Raw genomic sequence first — 21,189 nt, 5'->3', positions numbered from 1 at the left:
TGATTATTTCGCAATACTTAACATTCAGTTTGCTTGCAACATATCTACAATTACAGGTTTTGGACAATGAGAGATTGACTGGACATGTGACAACCCCATAATAATGATAAAGCTCCATTCCACTGTGGCGATCCCCATAGATTTCTTAATGGCCGCCTTCAACTTACAGGAATTTTTCTTTATCCCAGACATCGCTCCCACATTGATCAATGTGTCCACTCCCAGACCTATTTCTCACACAATAGAGTATTCTCACACACAGCACCACTGTGCTCATTGCCATCACATTCTGTACACTTAGTTGAGCTGAATAAAGCACACAATTGACTACTCGCCAATGGGATTAATTCCCCCCCCCTTTTTTATGCCAACATCTAGATGTTGTAATAATTCATACACAGCACAGGATTTTAAGACACTGCGCAACCGTGCTCTTAGTCTGCACCTTTGTCTGTCAACAAGCGCCTAAGAAAGCTCTCAGTTGACTACATGCCACGAGGGTTAGCGCTCCAGCTTTCTTTCCGAGATCGTGGCAACCCCACGTTTGACCTGATCACGTGCACTGGGTCACGCATTGGGTGCTAACGTGCCTCACCTCGGAACACAATTTTGCCAGCATAAAGACAACCTACATCCCTGTAGTCCCTCATCGGGTTGTTGCCAGGTGTCAAGTGGGCGCTTGGATTTGGCGTAGTGAGTAATCCCAACTGGACGCTTCTGCTACCAAGGTATTCTCTGTACTTACTGCTCGTCCAACTTGTATCTAACATACTGTTTTAACCCCCATTTTGGTGTGTGACAATAGTCCTCCATCCCCCGCTCCACACCCCCTCCCCCCCGCTGGGACCCATGGGGCAACACCTCTTCTATTACTAAGTAAGCCTTGCTTCTATATTTCTCCCACAACGTTTATTGTTCTCGAGTCCCCACCGACTCTGCTTTTGTTTATTAACCTCCCTCTTAATCTCAGTGAGATTAGCGAAACCACACAACGCCCACGAGTGGTTTCTGAATTGTACATCAACATGGCACACAAACAAAATTGCTGAATGTAAGCATGATTGGGTGGAAATACACATTACCCAAGATGAATGAATAGTGCTCTAATTTATGCACGTTACGACCGTCACGAGAGGCATCCCAGCCGGTTGAGTCCACAGATGCATAGCACATAGTATAACATGTATCACTGCATCCTTTCCGTTAAAGCAACTTTGTCAAACGTAACTAATGCCGTAAGTACTTTGATGTGTGCTTTTTCTTTCAGATGCTTTTTTCTTCAGACGACACTGAAGGCTCAAAAACCTTATGTCTACGGTAAAACCGGCCACAGGTGAGGCTGCACCTTAGCGCGTGCATACCCCCGTGGCTCTCCTGGTCCTGACGAAAGCCTCTCAAAACTGCATGAGGAGGGTGAAACATGTAGACCAGCCACTATTGATTCACGTTGGATGTCGTTGGCCAATAAAGCCAGCTGTAACATCCACACTTATCACCTTTTAACCTTACCGTACTTCTACACTATTAAAACTTTTTAGGAATAAGTAAAGGTCATTTTAAAATTCACGGTATTTCTCACTCCCTGCACTGTCAAACCAACCTGCTCCGCTGTATTCAGGCGTCGTAGCACTCTGCCTCTCGGGTGGCAACCTTATGATGAAATATGTCCCTAGATCCTATATACTTGCATATCCCATTCCTCTTGCTGGGGAGGAGGTAAGACGCCTCACTTCTAGGCATTAGAATTTAATTATTTTGGCTTCACTTAAATGTATCCTGTGTTCCTGTATTGCTACCTACCCTATTAGCTGCCCGTGTTTACCTGGTGCAACTATTGTCCCTAAATCTATTACCATAGGCACAGGCACTTGACCAAGAATCTGAACCCCCACCCTTTGCTCCTTCTCTGTTTATTAGTCATATCCAGGGCAGTGGTTGATCTGTCTAGTACTGCGTACTGGAAGAAACCAAATTTTAACTCCCTCTATTATATGAAGGTCGATTTCTTTGATTGCTGGAGCAGTGGCCCATCTCACTGCAACATTGTTCAGCCTTGGTGCTGCGTGCTTTCTCTTTTTCTAGTGTTGAGGAAGTGCCCTCATTACCCTTCACTTCACTGTCTGGGTTGCTGCACAAGTGCCCATTGGTTATTTGGTTGGTGGTATCCAAGAGTTTACCCAGACTGTGTGTACTTCCCTGACGAACAGGCCCATCTTAAACTCCCTGGTTGGTTGCTGTTCATATCCATTGTGAACGTCTCATTTCCTATTCAAAACTTTTTTTAAATGTATAAGTGCCTCTTCATAATGAGCCTCAATGCAGTAATAATCTGATATACTTAAGTGTAATACTTCTACACTTTAAAGAAATGCACTTGTTCTGTCATTTAGATGACTGTTTTTAAATGGTGTTTGTTGCATGATTTACATGCTGAACATTTTCATGGCTTGGCTTGTGCACAGGCTCTGAGTGCCAAGCTAGACACTTGGTTCGGCTCTCCCTTTTTAGCTCTTGGCTAGATAGCGTATAGGCTGTCTCAGAGACCTGCTTACAATTCAATGGGCTTATCCCTGTTCATAGGCTTACCATTTGCTCATTGTCTCTCTCAAATCCTTTGTTCCCATTTGTCCAAGACATACATTCATCATGCCTCTTCTTGTGTGTAGCCCACCCCAGAGCATGGACCAAGTATTTGTGTCCATCCACTGCTCCTGTTTTAGATGCTATTTTTTTCTTTGTGTTTGAGCACTCCACGCGAGCACTTGTGTGTTCACTCAGTCAGTCTCCTGTGGCCTCTTTCATTCTCCCTCCCACCTGCTCCATCCCAACCCCAGCCAGATTGCCTTCACATCCGAAGACTGCTTTATCTGGGTTTATTCGTGCAGGAAATCAATCTAAAAGCAATAAACAGGACCATGCACTGCACAATTCTTTTAACAGCATTTACTATAGCGCCCAAGAAGGGTGCAGGCCGAAAGGTGCTGTCTCACATGAGTATTTCCAGGCCCAGGTATCATCTTTACATTAATTGCTGGAGCAGGTCCGGGGACTTAGAACATAGATAGGATGGAGAATTTAAATTGGCAGCAGTTTACATCACTTTATATTGCTTTGCGGGTTTTGGTGCTCTATACTTAGTGCAGGTTACTGTTACACAATTCAGTGGCACTCATTTTATTCACCGCAGAAGGATGACATATTCAGCACAGCAAGGGCCTCTCTCAGGGTATATAGGCCACCTAACGCAATCTCTCCCCACTCCCAACCTCTCCTTTCCCAGATTATTTGTCATCTTCTATCCCCTCCCTTCAACTTTCTCTGAGGGGCAGGGAGAGTGCAACTATATATAGAAAAGGACAGTTATGGAATGCGCCCATTGGCAGTTTGGGGTGAAAAAAGGGGATAGAAAGCTTAACATAGGTTTTTACAAAAGTACACAGATGGTCTCGGACAATAATATTGGGACACTTGTATTTTAAAAACGGAAATTTTGAGACGGTAGAGTTTTTAAATGTCCCTTAAATCCTGTACTCCTTTGGTTAAAAAAAAATCTAATTTGGTACTGTACATTTCTAGACCAAGCGCGCCAATAAATAGCTCAGTGGGTTAATGCATGGGCTGTTGAGAACTGTGTACAACCTGTAAGTCGCATTGTGGAATGCTGGTATTGGACCCAGCTTTTCATCTCTCCAAAGGCAATAAGGAGTTCCAAGTCTTGTGAGTAATGCCCACTTCTCTCTAAAGGCCAGTCACCTTCTGGGCATCTAGTTAAGAAGGCACACCTCACATGCCAAAGTCATCTGGTGCATTTTCGGTGAATTTGTGAGTACCACCGATGTTTAAAAAGTTATGAAGGCGTTCCTAAACCAGCCTACGCCTGACTCCCTAAAATGTGTACCCATACCCAAATATTCTACACAGAAAGCACTTTGCTTACCCCATGGGGTTTAGCAAATAAGTGCATGCACAGAACATCGTATATTTTAGATCATGTGTTGTTCATCTTTCCATGACACTTCAGAGGATTGAAAAGCCTGAACAGAAGCTAGTTAAAGCGCCAATAGATTAGGCATTGCCGAGACCGGTGTGGCCACATCAAGGACTTGATACTGCAGTACCTCGCAGTCACTAGAGTGAATCTTCCTCATGGTGTATGCGTGTCTCATAATTCCTACTTGGCCAGCACATCTCCGTACCTCAGCATTTCTCTGTTACCTGAAGCTGGACTTCGTCTGAGATCCCAGGTTTTGCGACACCAGCCACCAAAGCATCCCGTCCACGACAGTGTTATATTCTCAGTGTAGTTTGTTCTTTATTTGTTCTTGGACCAAAAGGAAGCTAAGGGAACACAAGAGGTGCTGAATGCAAAATATCATACCTAACAGTCCCAGCCAGACTCTCTTTGACAACAGATTGGTTTAGTGTGTTATTTTGAGTAACAACTGTTATTTCAGTCAGATTTTTTTTGAATCTGGCTATTCTCAAGTGGAGTTTGAAGGCCTCGTATTTCCTTCGGAAAGAAAGCTAGTTCTCACTGCTCTGTCAATTTGCTAACCGCAGTAACCTTACACCCTTTGACCATTACTTTTTTTTCTCACTTTTCCCAACATGTCCAGGCAGTCACACCACGAATTCCATTGGAATCTTGACTCCTTGAACAATAGTGCTTGAAGAGCAGCAAACATGTTTGCTTGAAGTGGAGTACAACTTTAAACATTTGACTTTTTAAAATCATTTTTAACTCTCTGGCTTATGCATTGGATGTACGTTTTGCTGTAGCCAGCACAGGGCGATCCGCTGCTGTCTTGTGGGCTTCAGCTCCCATAATACACAATGACAAATGGAGATTTACATTTGCTCTTGCCTCCTATAATAGTAAGAAAGCCTTGTGAAGTGCAAACTCTCTGTGCAACGTTTCTGACTGAAATGTTCTTTTGGCTTAAATGAATGATTCCCACTTCCAGTGTAATGACGGAGAGTGCTGATTGTTAAAATGACCGCAGAGCTCTGTGTAATTACAGCCCATGAGTAAGTATAACGGGGAAGCTTTATGGCTGCACTTTCCTGAATAACGGCGAATTGAGATTGCATCAGCACATTATCAGTCAGGGTACTTTAGCCCATTTAAGTCATGCTGCTTGGCATCTAGGTTTTCTATTGATCATCTTATTTATAGAATCCATTTTGCATCGTCTGACTGCAGTGATGGTGCTTGGGCTCACATGGAGCTAACCAACTGCTTAGAAAAGTGCAGCCTTTGCAGAGAATTTAGGCCCGACCATGGTCATCTCCATGAGGGCGGAAAAGCACTCCCATCTGAAAAACTGGTATATCAGTTGAGTAATACATCCCAATTAATTTGTTGTAATGGGAGAGAAAGTATCGATCAAATGTATAGCATAGCATTGATTTATTTCTTATGTTTAATCATTTTGGTTGCTGTGTTCCCTCGGTCTAGTTTTACTTTGCTTTCAAGAATCAATATGTACATAGAATAGGAGGAATACCAACACAAGCATCTTACAGACAGGAATACTTCCTTTGCTATTGTAGAGTTGTTGTTTTTTAATGGGAAAATCACTCAATTTGCAATGCTTAAGGGTTCTGATAATAAAATGCATTTATAGTTTTTGTGAAGGCTGCAATGAATAGTTTCATACTGACAGCGGTTCATTTATTTATTTATTTTTAAATTTAAATCTGACAGCTCTAGAGTTGACATGTAACAAGTAAAACAAAGGCCAACTGCTGTTAGTGGAGTCACATGAGAATGACTATTCTTAAAGATTGACTGAATAAAGAATTGCGATTTTTTTTTATTAAAAACTAAAAGGCAAGCATTATGCATAAAGTAACAAGTTACTTGCCTTCAGTGTCGCATTATTTGGTAGTCCTAGGCTAGCTGCAGATTCCTAAACTTTTGAATTCTCCCCAGGCATCAGACTGGATCTAGAAATTTTTCAGCAGTATCTCTGCGCACCGGGGGACGGCGTCTCACGACTGTCATGACGTTGACTCCGGTTGTGATGTCAGTGGAGTCGTACAAGTCCTCTCCGGTGCTCGGGCGTCAGTTTCTTCTGTGAAACCTCCCATGCCACCACGCAGAGCCACCATAGAAACTTGGTGTGGAAACAGTGTGCCAAAAAAGATCAATGTATCTTTGAAACAATAACTAGAAAACAGAAATGAATGGTATGGCAATATCAGGTCAAGATCGACAAGTAAGACCAAGTGGTTGATTGAATCACACAGCTACATGAAAGAGCGATCACTGGTATATAAAAACAGTGCTGAAAACGAGTAAATCCCTTACACCCAGACAATGTCTATAAGTAAAGATCAAATGGATTGACATATCACATAGCTTCTTGAAACACTGCCCACCAGTGTATAAACCAGGGCTTTAAATGGAAATACATCTAACACTACAAATCATTTGAAGAGTGAGGAGGATGGGTAGGGCGAATCTGCGGCTAGACTATGTCTCTAGCAGATAATGCGTTACTGAAGGTAAGTACGAGACCTCTAGCCGCAGATTCCTTAACTTTTGATTTAAATACCATAGTTATACCCACCCGGGGTAGGGTCAGTGATCTAATCCTACAAATGTTCTCAGAGGGAACCAGTCAGTTGAAATTAACAATAGACCAGACGTACGTAGGGATTAAATGAAAAAGAGCATGAGCTCCTTCTAAAAACTGTGGCAAGTACAGGAAATGTAAATACAGCAGCCCTACAAGAATGGAAAAAACCATAACACTGTCAGAAGACAACATTAGGATAGTAGCACATGACCCCTAAAGGGTGAAAAGAGCCTATGGACTAGAAGGACCAAAGGCAATAACGAATACCCTATAAATTACAGGTCCTACACCAGTAAGGAAGTATTCAAAAGAACCTGTCCTAATAAATCCAGAAAAGCGGTTCCAGAACTCGTACATTAGAACAAAAACTGAAGCAAACCAAAGTCTATCCTTGAGGAAACGTCATTAGATACAATTTCCACTGCAAGGGCCTCGCAACGCGTAGAACCCGGAAAGATTGCAATTATCCAGATATGAATCTGCCATAAATAATGAACAAACAATGCCCAAATCTGTATAGCTCATACTATACGTACATATACAGATTCATACTCCTAATATACAGGTTATGACATAGTCACAGATAAAACTACAGTGAAAAGAGAAGCAAACTAACTCATAGTGAGATTTGCGAAACAAATACATATTCTCCCTTTTTGTATATGGCAAAAATATATCAAAATATGCACAGCACAGATACATTGCACCTGTGTGTATGCTGTATACCCATATAGATGAAATGGAACTGAAATACCAGCCCATGATACCTACACAACAGAAAATCTAAATGGAACAAAAGAAAGGAAGATCACACCTTCAATAACACACCCTGGGTGACTTGGCATTAAGACCCTGCCAACTGTCCAAAAGTATCCTGAGCGGGTTTTACTATCACCAGTCTAAAAGTAAAGACACGAAAATAAAGCCTTCCCTACAGCAAACACATACAACCACACTTGGCCCAATAGGTCAAAATGAAGTACAACTCAACTCATGGAAATCCCAAAAAGAGATATCCTGTTGGAATGTTTGACAACATGGTATACTAGACCGAACCGAAATCTGACCGTAAATCAGTCGAGGGTGTATATATGTATATAGATAGATATCAATAGATGTATAGATATCTACAGATGAGAGAAATAGAGATAGATAAGAGAGATAAATGAGAGAGAGATGGATATATAGATATCCAACAGGAAAAATTTAACTACACCATCATTCAGAGTATATGGAGCGGAAAACTCAGGATGTTCTTAACATAGAAATGAACCCTAGAGGTGAACATTCTCTAAGAAAAGAAGAAATCCTCCCAGAAAATACTGGACATGACATGAAGGCTAACACCCTAGGGTTAAAATATTCTGTCACTGCATTCCAGATAACATTACAAGCAGTGATCGCGAAACAACCATGTTCTAAGAATGAAAAGTAGACCATAGAACCTCCATAAATGGAGGTAAGTGTTAGTAATCACTCGGAAGAATACAAAATAGAGCCCCTGAACCTGCCATATGTAACGCCTCCAAGAAAGAGAAATACATATCAAGGGACAAAACACCATGCACAGGCAAGGAACACACAAAGTGCTAAAGTTGGCATAACCCTTGCTTGCAATCAAATTAAGGACCATCAACCAAGAATGTCCTAGTGGAACTCTTGATCAAATCAGACTGCACTGAAGTGGAATTTCAGAGTAGTCGCAAAGAATAAGCATAATAGGTTTCCCATAGGGCTTATGCAAGATGTCCTGGTATGAGATATTGAAAATCAAAAGTAATGCATAACAGGTTACTGAACTGCTTCCAAAGAAGCATGGGTAAACTTCCTAACTGGAAGAAACCTCACAAGCAAATGAGCTCTTGAGCATGCCGCCAATCCGAGGAAAAAAGGAAAGGAAAAATCCTATGCAATAGCTATCCTTGTACCACCTAACCTGTCAAAGACAGTATTCAAGCAATAATTTCTGCTAACAGCAGGAACACCACATCAGGTGTCACCAACAACCGAAACTTATACCACCATGGTAATGCCATAACATGACCAGCGTGTAAGAACCAAAAGATTAATATCCCGCATGCTACTTTAGTATAGGGAAAAACATCAAATGGCTATATAATTAGAAAAAGAGAAGTTAGGACTCTGTCTTACTTCTTGTATGATGGAAACACCATAAAGCAGAGTTGGCCTGGCACCAAAAAGATGGGTGCCATCAAAGGGCATATCAACCAAAGCAGCTTGGACAGCCTCTGAAAAGCCTGGCACGACGACCTAGCGCCACAGAGGATGCCATGGCCTGACCAGTGGTATCCATGCCACATCTAATGATCAGCTGAGCTGCCTGTTGACTATCCTGAATCAACTGTTCTATATTAAAACTGAGGCCATGTGGAAGCGATGTCAACATAGTCTGCAAGGAATACCACAAAGCGTGAAAAAAGCGCCCAAGCACACAAGACGTGTTAGTGGACCTTAAAGCAGAACTAGTTGAGGAAGAAATATGCCTGCCACACGACTCTTGCCTCCTAGAGTCTCTATTCGTTAGAACATTAGAGAATCCATATCCTATGAGGCCAAAGCCCCCTGAACTACCAAACTTTGTGAGGTAGGATGCTTGAGGAGACCAGCTTGATCTCCAGGATCAGGCAAGTGCCTGTGAGATATAGCACGATCCACCATGATCCCCGTATTCGGCTTAGCCTAGGTGCCCAACAATGTTCTACAGGGTCTCACCACATGGGAGCAAAGGCTCCATCCCTGTCTGACCTCTATATAGACCATCAATCCGGCAGGAGCGGCTCGTGTCAGGGAAAAGAGGCAATGAGGGGGTTGGGTGACAACGTTTACCAAACCATTCTGATAAAATATTCACCACTTCTACCTCATTCGCCTGCATGGGATCCAAATCCCTTTCCATGCACCAACGTACCCAAACTGGCCAAACTCTTCTGTATTTATTTCTTGTCCCAGGAGCCCAATACTTATTGAGCACTTCAGTAAGCTGCTCCCAAAAGACCTGAGAAACTTCCATAATTCCAGACATCTGCCAAATCAGAAGGTTGAGCAAACCTGATGATAAAGGATGTTCCTCCTGTTCTTTTCCTTTCTAAAGTCCTTTGCCAACTGGATTAAATATGAAATCTCGATTGCCATTTCCAACCAAGTTGGAAACAAAACTTGTGTTTTCCAAAACTCTACCTGACTCATCTGTTTCCTCACCTGAACCAACACTCTCTGTATCATTGCAAATGGAGGAAATGCATATTCTTGTATCCCCTTCCAATTCAGTTTGAAAGCATCTGCTACTGTCTCTCTCAGATCTGGTCTCCAACCCACATAATCCTGCAACTGAATTTTCTGAAACAAATCCGCCCTCCACTTCAAATCGCTGTAATGTGTCTCATTCCTTGAATCAGTCTGCTGTAACATTGCAAACACCAGGTAAATATTCTGCCTTCAGAATATTTTTGTGTTCCAAACATTTGCGGAGTCAAATCAGACCACCTCTTTGATCTTGTTCCTCCTAATTTGTTGATATAAGTCACAGCTAGTATATTGTCCAACCTTAAAAGAACAGAACCTTCTAACTGTCCTTTGAAACTCTTGAAGGTCAATAATCCTGCTTTCATCTTTAAACAATTTATGACTCTCCTTTTATAAAACATTCTATACACCCCCTGTTTCTTTTCCTGAGCAATAGGCTCCCCATTCAAACTTGCTTACATACAATACAAAATAAGATCTGGTTTTACTCCAAATATCTATCGCTTTTCCAATTCGTGTCCAAATTCTCCTTTCACCACTGTATCTCCATCTTCGCACCTTGACTCAAGTCTCCATCCACAGACCTCTAGACAATCCCCACATCTTCAACCGTTGCAATGCCAGATATTGTAATGGTCCTGGGAAAATCGCTTGTATTGATTGGCCTGCCGAAATGTGAGTGCAGACTTTATTGCATCTGGTAATTACTGGGTCGGTAAATTCAGCCTAACTGTGAGTTCTGACCCCTTCACAAACAGGGGCTTGAACAGCTCCGAAAACTGTCTCCCTTACAGTCCCAGTGTAATCCTACCTTCGGATATAGGAAATCTGGTTCAGAGGTTTAAACTCCTCGCCCCATATGATTCTCCATATGAGGACTTGTACATGTCTATATTTATTTCAAGTGTTCCTAGAGTAACGTGCTGTAACACCATTTCAGCATGGCACTCTTAGTGAAGCTTTCACACTGCAGTAGCTCGCCACGTTGTGCATTTGTGTGAAAACTTTTCAACCAATAAGAATTTACTTTCTGACCTGGACCTTCTTTTTAAAGCATAAGCTATTAAACTGGATGTAAGAAGGCTCCCCTCATTAGGGAGATTGGCCTGTGGCAAGGAAGCCATTGAAACATCAGGTGTTGGCAAATCTAGTTCTCAATGCCGTGCGAGTGGCTCAGCACAGAGTTACAGCAGATGAGCCAAAATTTTGCCACCTAGGCGGAAGTAAATGTTTTGATACTTATGGTTTTTGTTATGTTTTTTTTTCGTTTTAGCATACAGTGCTACATACCTTCATTGTCTCTGATTCCGAACTCAAACCGTTGTTAAGTTTATCTGAAGTATCCGCAGTCTGCACTTTTGACCTGACCCACGAAGAATGTTTGATCAGTCTACAAAACTAGTTTCCAGATCTGTCCTAATAAGTTCTGATCTGTTTGTGTTTCATTTATGTATTTACGGATGGCATTCCACTGACCTTTAGTGGACCTGCTCCCTCCATGGTGCAGCTCTGCCTGGTAGCTTCTGCTGCTGCCCCAGTTGCTGCCCCGGAGTTCGAGGTGCTTCCTGCACCACATCCATAGTGGTTTCGTGGAAGGGTATCGCTGTTCTGCTGCCAGTGCTACCCCTCTTTCTTTTCTGCTTTTTCTGTTGTGCCTTTATTTCTGCTCTTTTTTTCTGCCTTCATTCTGTTTCTGCCTTTATCCGTTTTTTTCTGTTTTCCTCTGCTCTTTTTCCTTTTTTGCCCCTGCGATCCTTCGTGCTCCTGCCCCACTCTAGTGACGCTTCCAGCCTCCCAGCTGTCCAGGCCCCCCCTCACAGCAGTACTTAATGGCGGCTGCTCTGTGGTGGTGCCGCTGGGCTGCCAAAGGCTAGCCCGTCTGCACCTGGGCAGCGCCCCGCGCCATAGACCCTGGTTCTCTGACCTTCCACCGCTACGACGCCTTCACCCCCCTTGCCCTCAACTCAGGACGCCACACCGCCTGCCACTTCGCGAGGATGGAGACCCATGAACCCTTTGCCTGCTGGAACTGCAGACACACCTTCATCCACACAAACACACCTGCCCCTCTCGTTGCCCAGTCGACCAACAGCGTTCCCGACCAGCTCAACTGCATCTTCAATGTGCAATCCCGCCACAAACACACCACAGAAATCTGTGACCTCCTTGATGCTGCATCTCACGACATCGCCTCTTCACAGAAACCTCGACCAACCCCTGTTCTTGACTGGACATTGCCATCGCCGACCACTACAAAGTCACCCACAAGGACCGCACCGACCAACTGGGAGGAGGCATCGCCGTCGTCCGCAAGAACACCCTCTGACTGACCATGCACTCAAATGACCCAACGCCAACCTTAGAACACCTCCACTGCCAGACAAAGCCACCATCCATGGCACCCTTGGCTACATGCCAAAGGCCCCTGTCCGCCCCTCACAGACACCATCGCAGACCTCGTCGCACCCCAGGTTCTCACATCCACCGATTACATCCTACTTGGTGACCTCAACTTCCACCTGAACAACCCCAGTGACCAGAACACTGCCTCCCAACTTGGAGACTCTCGCCAACATCTGACTCGAGCAGCTAGTCACTGCAACGACCCACATAGCTGGACACACGCTCGACCCAGTTTTCTCCACCAGCGGAAACATCACCTACAGCCACACCACCGAACTCCTCTGGACCGACCACCACTACGTGCATCTTGCCTTGACCACACCTGCCGTACACCACCGCCCTCATCGCCACCACCCGGCACAGCTGGAACAGGGCCACCGAAGAACTTCTCGGCAACTTTCTTATCACAACCACTTCGCCAACACCAACACCACAACGTGCAACCTTGACCAATGGATCTCCAACTGCGCTGACACTCTGGCTTCCCTCAGAAGGCATTAGGCAAACAGCACTCAAAAAAAAGCCAGCTGGTTCACTCCCGCCCTCTACAGGTCCAGACGCACCTGCAGACTACTCGAGAAGAGATGAACAAAACCCCAGAATGCCACTGAAGCTTTAAATTTTCCTCAAATCACCAAAGAAAATTGCCTTCCAAGACAGACTCCACGCTAACGCACACAACAGCAAAGAACTCCTCGCCATTGTCAAAGAGTTTGCCAAGCCCAACAGCGAGACCACAGACATCCCATACTGACAAAACCTCTGCAGCAAACTCTGCACCTTCCACCACAAAATCTGGCAGATCTACTAGAGCTTTGAAACCTAAAACCCGGTCACTACACCCGTCAACACCGCAAGCAACCACGCTGCACCCTAACAGATTGTGCTCAACTGGTCTTCGCTCACCACACTCAAGACCATGAAGAGCATCCACTCAGGAGCCCCATCGGATCCTTGCCCGTACTCCAATTCCATAGAGCAGCCGCCTTCATCCTACTGGACCACTCGATCGCTTTTGACACCGATTCCCACTGCACCCTAATCAAGAGACTCCACGACTCTGGCATCTGCAACAAGGCACTGGACTAGATCCACTCCTTCCTTACCGGCCGAACACAGCGAGTCAGCCTACCCCGATTCCTCACAGAACCAGCGCCTCTCATTCCACACACCCATCAGACAACTTTGCTCAGCCAACTCACCCTGGCCTCTATCGCAAGAATCCATGAGACCAGAAACTGAGGAAAATCCTTATCCTGCCTCGCCGCTAAGTCATGGAACAACCTGCCCCTCCACCTCAGACAATCTGCGTCAATAACCCAATTCAGGAAGGATCTCAAGGCCTGGCTCTTCAACTGAACCGCCACACCCAGACAGATCAGCAGCCCACCCCCTCCCCCAGCACCTTGAGACCCTCACAGGTGAGTAGGCGTGCTACACAAACCTTTGATTGATAGATAACTGTGTTACCTGAGTATGAAGTATATGCCTGCGTCTGATATCATAAACCTATGTTGGTCATTGTCATATTTAAAAGAAAAATCCTTCTTTCACATTAAACATGCCTTGGCTGGATCTTTCATAGACTGGGGCTGCATCTACAAATACATTTACCCTTTAAGGGATCTATAGATACAATCATTTTATCATATATGATACTTCAAGATATAAATTACCATATCTATTTGGGTATGAACTTGGAGAGATGATAGTATTTGGTCACCGAGTTTGTTGTAAGAATATTTAACAAATGGAACTCTTAAATCGAAAACGATGTTTGGGCAGTAGGCTGTGCTGTAAGCCCAGTCTGGTTTTGCACGTTCCTCTCTCCAAACCTATTGAATACTGATTTACTGTTAATTTGTTTATGCCTTGTGTTTAGAATGTTTATTTTACACTGCCTCAAAAGGAAATAATCTTGTTTGATTTTTGAAAACACCTGCATTGTAGTGTTTCTGAATGTCATCTATTTTTTTTTTTAAATGGTTCTATAAAATCTTTTTTCTTTTTCTTGGGTCAGTTTTACTCTGGGCACCGATCTCCTCACATTCCCTATAGGTTATTGCATCTGGTGTGGACGCATGCACGGCATTTAGCAGGGTACGAGCAACAGGATGCACACGAATTCCTCATCGCTGCATTAGATGTGCTACACAGACACTGCAAAGGTAATGGTTGCGCTGGAGCTGAACACCCCAGGAGTGATGGAGGTAGGACTAGTACATGGGACATCAATTACATTTTTGCTGTTATGTTTAAAAGCTCATTATCGTTTCCTTAGTTTAATAAGGACTGATCTTGATTTGGTCCACTTGCTCATGTTCTGGTGTCGCATTCAGGCTTTCTTCTTTTGGCATTTTCTGCTTTCCTACTAGTATACTTTACTCAGTTGTCGACAGCAGTCTGTATTTAAATGTAAGGTGTGGTCTGTTTAATCTCTGAGTGGAGATCTTTTTATATTACTGTGCATTTAAAGGATGATGAGAGAGGCACAGCATTGTTGTCCATGAATTCATTTTACTACTGTGTTGTATTTTACTAGTTCTTAAAATAGTTCTCCTGCTGAAATGTCATTAACTGAAAAATGAGATTGAGAGTTTCTATAAGAGAAGTACATACAGTCTGGCATTGGATGCCATCAACAGATACAAGATTTCAGCAGTCTTGTATCTGGGCTTATAACTGCGATAACTGGCAAATTCAGCAGGTACCTATTAGAAGAATTTAAGGGGTTCTAAACATTAGTATTTTCAGACTTCTCCTCTGCCAGCGGCTCACCATATATTGGCTTATTAGTTCCTGAAGCAAATTAAAATGCCAAGAATTGAATGCTACATCCCAAGAGAATGTGTTTCCTATAGGGTCCTTAAGGGCATATGCTTACACTTTTCTTAAAGTTCCCCTAAGGCAGAACACTAAAATCAGACCATGCACAACAAAGATAATCCTCCTTTTCCAGGCTTGCATCACCAGCAGTAATAATGGGCCTGCTTTGCTTGTCCATCAAACTATACTGGAGTTGCCCTTCTAGGGTGATTTTTCCATCCAGATGTCACAAAATCCTTCCTACTAGTCTTCCCTTGCAGTGCTTGGTTGCCTACCTCCTGAAGATGTACTATGACCTCTAGACATTACCAGATAAACTAGATAAACATCAAGAAACAAAATCTTTCCACAAGATATCCTATGCTTTTAGATCAGAATCTGCATTTATTAGACAGGTACTCGAAAAACAAAAGAGGGGAGGTAGAAGAAAATAGAAGACTCGTCCTCCTATTAGTTATATTGTAAAAAAAAAAAAAAAAGAGCCCATCCATCTTTCAGGACTAGCTTTCCACTTCGGTTGTTATATTGTAAACAGACCATTTTAAAAATAAATGACCCTCACCCACCGGGGTTTCCATTTGTTGGCATGCTTCATCATTGCGTTCTTCCCTTTCCACTGCAGAACGGGCGTCCTATGACCTACGGGTTACGTGGGAGCACTTTTTGATGTGTACTTTAAAGGATGAAGAGACAGATAGGTTTCTTTTATATACGTGGAAAATTAAAAATACCTGGCTAGTAGGAAAATAATTGTATTCATAACACTATCTGGTATGGTTAAAAAATGGGAAAAGTGTCATGTTCCTGAGTTTCTTCGGCCACATGTTTCAAGCCCTACCCCAAGGCTGTTCTTCAGGACCGAGGATTGCTCCCTGATGCCACTCCTGTCAACACTTAATTTGTAATGCACTCAATTCTGGGAAATATGAAAAAGGAAATGCATATACAAATAGTACCGATTTAGTATTATGCCTGCAAGATATGTAAAAAGCCAAAATAAGGCTGCATGAGTCCAATTGGAAGGAAGGGATGCCTTTAGTAATACTTACCCCAAGGCTGCTCCCTTTCTTCGGGAAATAGCCAGCCTGTGGCTCCGAGGACAGGTGACCAAAAATACGGCAAAGAGCAAATAGTACTACTTTATCTGGTCTTCAATTTTTGTCAGTAGAAGGGCATTTGACTGGTGATGTGCTTGATTGGAAATTTCTTTCCAAAACCTATTTTTTAATGTTTCCTCTGATTGAAGATTTTTTACGCTGAACAGTAAACTGTTTTTTTCTCCTTTATGAAACCACTCAGTCATTGGTAGTTCATTATTCGTTTGGCCAAATTAATGAGGCCACCCTTTTAGCTTCTGCAGAAGTTATACCTCCATAATCTGTTAAGGCAGGTAGATTATTGTTCTGTTTATCTGTGAAGAGGATGAGAGCATCAGGCTCCTTGCACGGATGAAAAGTGTGAGGTCTTCTATTCTAATAGTGGTATTCCAAACTCACGCTTTTCTTTTCTGCCCACGACTATCTAGAACTTTCATTTTAAACTAAACATTTTAATACTGGCCCATTGAATTCTTCTACCTACAGAAGCACAAAGTTGTTTTCACAGTCTAAGAAATCATTAATATATTTGTAGAAAACCAAAGTTTCATTAGAGCAGTTTGTATGTTATGGAGCTGTTCGCTCTGGCATAGGTTGATCCAAGCAAGCCATAGTTAGATGGGTAGTTTCTGATAACAGCTTACCAAATAGCTAATGGGCCTATGCCAGGTAAACTGAAAAACCTATGTCATTACAAGGAAGTAAGCCATTGCTGCTCTTATGAGCACTATTCCATTCATTTTCATGACTGCAACATGAGATCAGTACAGGCAGCAAAATATTACTGTTTAGGTTTGTACTTCTGGACAGAAGTTATGTGACCTACTGCAATCTCTTTGCGTAATTGTTTTAAAGCACCTCAAACTATCTTCTAGTTCCTCGCCTTCATTCTTTTTGTATGAATATCTGAGATAATTTCATCATGGTAACACAATCCTCAACCTCTAATTCCAGTTCTCAGTAATCCAATCTGTATTCTCACCAAAATAATAAATAACCTACCCTGTGATTCAGAGTGTTTCTGAGTGGTGTTCTCCATAGATTATAGATTCTATCAATATGGCATGCAAAAACAAATTAGCTTACTGAGTCTGCCAGGCATAAGTGGACAGAACAGCTCCCGGGAACCCAAAAATCTGTCTTGGTTCTAGTTAGTGTGTAAACCACTTCTTTTCTTGAATTTGAAATGCTACTGTGGTTGGGTACTTTAAGTCAGATGTACCTTTTCATTGCTATCTTGTTTTAAATTGCCTGTTTATTTATTTTATTAAGACCAATGTATTGTTCTATTGGTGTGCTTTTTTTTAATATGAACATAAGTATTTAAGCTTGTTTGGGATCCTATTTGTACGCTGTTTTGTTGTAGTGTTCATGAATTCAGAGAGAGTAGTCTTGATGGAGAACTAGTTACAGGTTAGTAACTTCCTTTTCCAATTTACTCATGCTCCCTCTCTATCTTTCTAGTGGTAACCCTTTATCTGAATTGTTGTAGCTGTGCAAGAGGATTCTTTTTATATTTTCAATATCTATTCACAAGAAGAAAGTTATTGAGTGAGTGCAATAATTTCTTTTTCAGAAAGGTTTTTCTCCTGCAGCCTGCTATGTTGTCAGGTGTTGTATTAGATCCGTGCTAACGATTCTTTTTCAATCTTAGCAGTGAAGGGGAAATCTTACTTTAGGAGGCTGAATTTAATCATGGGGCCCCCTAAATTAATGGCAGTAGATTGTCCACTGAAAAGTCCTTCAGTTAATACAGACTGTTCTGGCAAATATTTGCTTTAGCTTCACATGGTTTGCAAATTACTCTATCAAGTGGTTGGAGTGAGTCGGAAATTCCCACTTCTTATCGGATGTTTTGCTGTCAAACGAGCCATCTTATCAGGATGCTCTGCTTGTTAACACTGCACACACTGTAAATCAGTTTTATCATGGAAGATTTCTTGTTGTTGCCATCCATCCAAGTCAGTGTTGGATCCTGTGTCATAGCAGTAGCATTCCAGTACACAAAAAGCGATGGACGGAATCCATGAATTAATCTAAGCCACTGGTAATTACTCGGGCCACGTCCCAAACCATAGCTGGATCCAAACTAAGGTGGGATGGTGTGCGAAATAAGGAAGCACTCCAAGTGATTACCAGTGGCTGAGATTAATTCAAGTATTCCATCCATCCCTTTTTTGTATACTTCAGTATGTCACCCTTAGTGGGACTGGTATGCCTAGACGTGGGTACTGTGCACACTGTTTTACTGGAACCAAACTGTACCTGGTTGATAAGCCCATAACTGGGTTTCTTGTGTTATAATTCAATGAGGATGTGGATTGGCAGTTCTGTCTGGACTGTTCCAATTGGGGCATGGTCAAGACTGATTTGCATATAGCTGGCTACAAACTGAGATGGCATGGTGTGCAAAATAACAGTGGACTGGGATGCAGCCCAAGTAATTAACAGTAGCTGAGATTAATTCAATCATTTCATCCATTACTTTTTTGTATACTATAGCAACTTGTTTTTTCATTAGCATAACAAGGAGAAAGGTCTAATACCACCTTTAATGCATTATAAACAATCTGCGTATCCTTAGACATGTAGGGAAATATTGTGCTCGTAGGTCTGAAGAACTTTAATGCATAAGGTTTAACACAGAAAGAAAATTTCCAGAGGGAGGGAAAAAAACTCCACTACTTTAGAATAGCCAAGTATCCTCTTCGCCCCAAATGCTGTGCTGGGACCATTGGAGACCAGTCCATGCTTCTGTGCTCTGGAATGATCCTAGAGAATCCTATTGTTGCAGGAATATAACCCTACAACATTCAAGGAATTTGTCAGAGGAGTGGATTGGAAAATATTAGGAAATGGGCCTCATTGGTAACTGAGTCAAAGTACTTAACACTACCAAAGTAATGAGAAATGAAAATAATCGGTGTCAAAGAAAGACAGTCACTCCGGAGAAACACTACCATCTAAAATGGCATTATAGTATAAGATGCTTAAAAGCCTACAGTTCGGAAATGGAGAAGACTAGTGTTGCCTGCTCATGTGGGTTTCATGACAAAGCACTCCTGCCCACCCTTCTCATATCCCCCAAAAAGCCCAGCCAAACCCCCAAAGCGGTTACCCACTTACTCTACAGAGCTCAACGCAAGGAAAGGCACATGGTGCTGCAAGCCTGGCGGGTCCCGTGAGAGGGTCGTTTGTCGTAGATTTTTTAATAAGTTCGCCAACTGAGCACAGTAGGACAGGAAATGGTGTGTCCTACAACGCGAGAAGATTGGTGAAAAGTAGGAGTAGAAAATCAACTGTCAACCAGATGCTGCAAAAATGTTTTTGTATGTGATATTCCTGGTTGATGTAGAGTTTAAAAAGAAGGCAGAGAAACTCTTGATATAATAGTCCCTGTCTCTGCCCCACAGTGTATAGGTGGTAAGGTACCGACTGACCTCTTACTGCCACTGGCGAGCAGTGTTCTAATAAAGTGCGCAAACTATGATAACCCTCCTGCAGTTAAGGGCAAATTGACCTATCCGATTGCGAGAATGCCAACACAGACCGCGACTTGTCAACTCTGGACAGGGCCTACTAGCACCTACCCCTGTCCTTGCCTCGGTGCTCGCCAGTGACGGTAAGATGTCAGTCAACACCTTATCCCCTATACGCGGTGTGGGGCGTTGAGTCATTGAGCTCCTCACTTTGCGGAGATAGTCGCATCTACCTGTCTGTACAAATTATTGGTCCTGAGGAAATGCCACTAGATGGCTAGCTAAGGCATGAAACATGTTGACCTCTGGCTTAGACCTAAGCTCACTAGCAGGATAAAAAAGGATAAGCACGGTCAACCAGTTGCTGCAAAAAGCAATTTTCATCTGATATTTCTTGTTGATGTTGAGCTTTAAAAAGAAGGCAGAAAAACACTGGTTATAGTGTTCCCTGTCTCTACAATTGAGAATGAGTATCGGGCACCTGTAGACCTGCTAGTGAGCTTAGGTCTAAGCCAGAGGTCCACATGTTTCATGCCTTAGGTATTCATGGAGCTATCTAGTGGCATTTCCTCAGGGCCAACAATTTGTACAAACAGGTAGATGTGACCTAATCATCTCTGCAGAGTGAAGAGCTCAAGACTCAAAGCGCCACACTGTGTATATGTGATAAGGTGCCTAGGTGCCGACTGACATCTTACCGCCACTGGCGAGCACCGAACTCCCAGAGTAGGTGGAACAAGTTCAGGCTCTCAGTCTGTCTCGATAGAAACATTCTCCTAATGACCATATCTAAGAATCTTTAATATGATCCTTGTTATTACAGCCTTAAAGCTCATCATACCTGTCCTATTTTAGATGAATAGCTACTTGCGTTCTCAGTCTTTGCACTGCGGTTCATCCAGTTCAGCCATCCCTTGTTTTCCCTGTCTGCTTGAGCCAACAAAGATTATTGTAGCTCCACCAAAGGCTAAGGCCTTCACTTTAAGGCTAATGAAAATATAAAAATGTGCTGAGGTTACTTCATTTTTGCAAACCGATCCTCTTGCAACCATACCATATTCTTGAAGGTGAAGGAATAAACCTAGTTATTCTTCAGCTAGAGCTGTACCGCTGTCAGACGGATGGCTGTCTTTATACTTGCGGACCGAAATATTGTGACACAACTGCCACTTCTTTGAGTCTGGCCACTGTATTTAGTAGTCCATAGAATAATTCTCAGAGGGCCTCCTATTGCAGCAAAAAACAAGACTTCTTGCAGGTGGTCAAAGAGGGAAATTACAGAATCTGACCTGTCTATAGATATTGATAATGGAGAATGTATTCTCTGCTTACCTTAGCTGCAGCTCAGAAGCTTGATGTGGGTCATACAAGAAACATACCGCATTCTCAACAGAGGTTAAGGTCATTCAGAGGTGAAAGACCTTTTATATGAAAGTAGAGAAGCTATTAAGGCAATCGCAGTTTAAAAGAGATAATCTGTCAATGGTGAGGCAAAATGTTGGCAAGGAACCCACCGATGGGAATCTGCAGCAGTCC

The 21,189-nt window shown here is 42.8% G+C and overlaps 1 protein-coding gene across 6 annotated transcripts in view; it reads left to right on the top strand.

The window, feature by feature from the left end:
• The window catches only part of USP22 (ubiquitin specific peptidase 22), a 502,385-nt gene that overhangs the window by 290,017 nt on the left and 191,179 nt on the right, over positions 1-21,189 (top strand). For 4 of the 6 annotated variants that reach the window (XR_013602089.1, XM_078665230.1, XM_078665228.1 and 1 more), the window contains one exon: positions 14,272-14,461. Coding sequence is in view for 5 of the 6 variants with exons in the window: in XM_078665230.1 (XP_078521356.1) it covers positions 14,272-14,461 (190 nt within the window). In the remaining variant the exon portion in view is untranslated. The remainder of the gene's footprint in view (positions 1-14,271; positions 14,462-21,189) is intronic. The other 2 variants (XM_078665231.1, XM_078665229.1) reach the window with 1 other exon arrangement.

Source organism: Lissotriton helveticus, chromosome 10 (genome assembly GCF_964261635.1).
Source record: "Lissotriton helveticus chromosome 10, aLisHel1.1, whole genome shotgun sequence".
NCBI lineage: Eukaryota > Metazoa > Chordata > Amphibia > Caudata > Salamandridae > Lissotriton > Lissotriton helveticus.
Note: the sequence above shows the minus strand (reverse complement) of the source record. Positions and strands in the feature narration are given on the sequence as shown.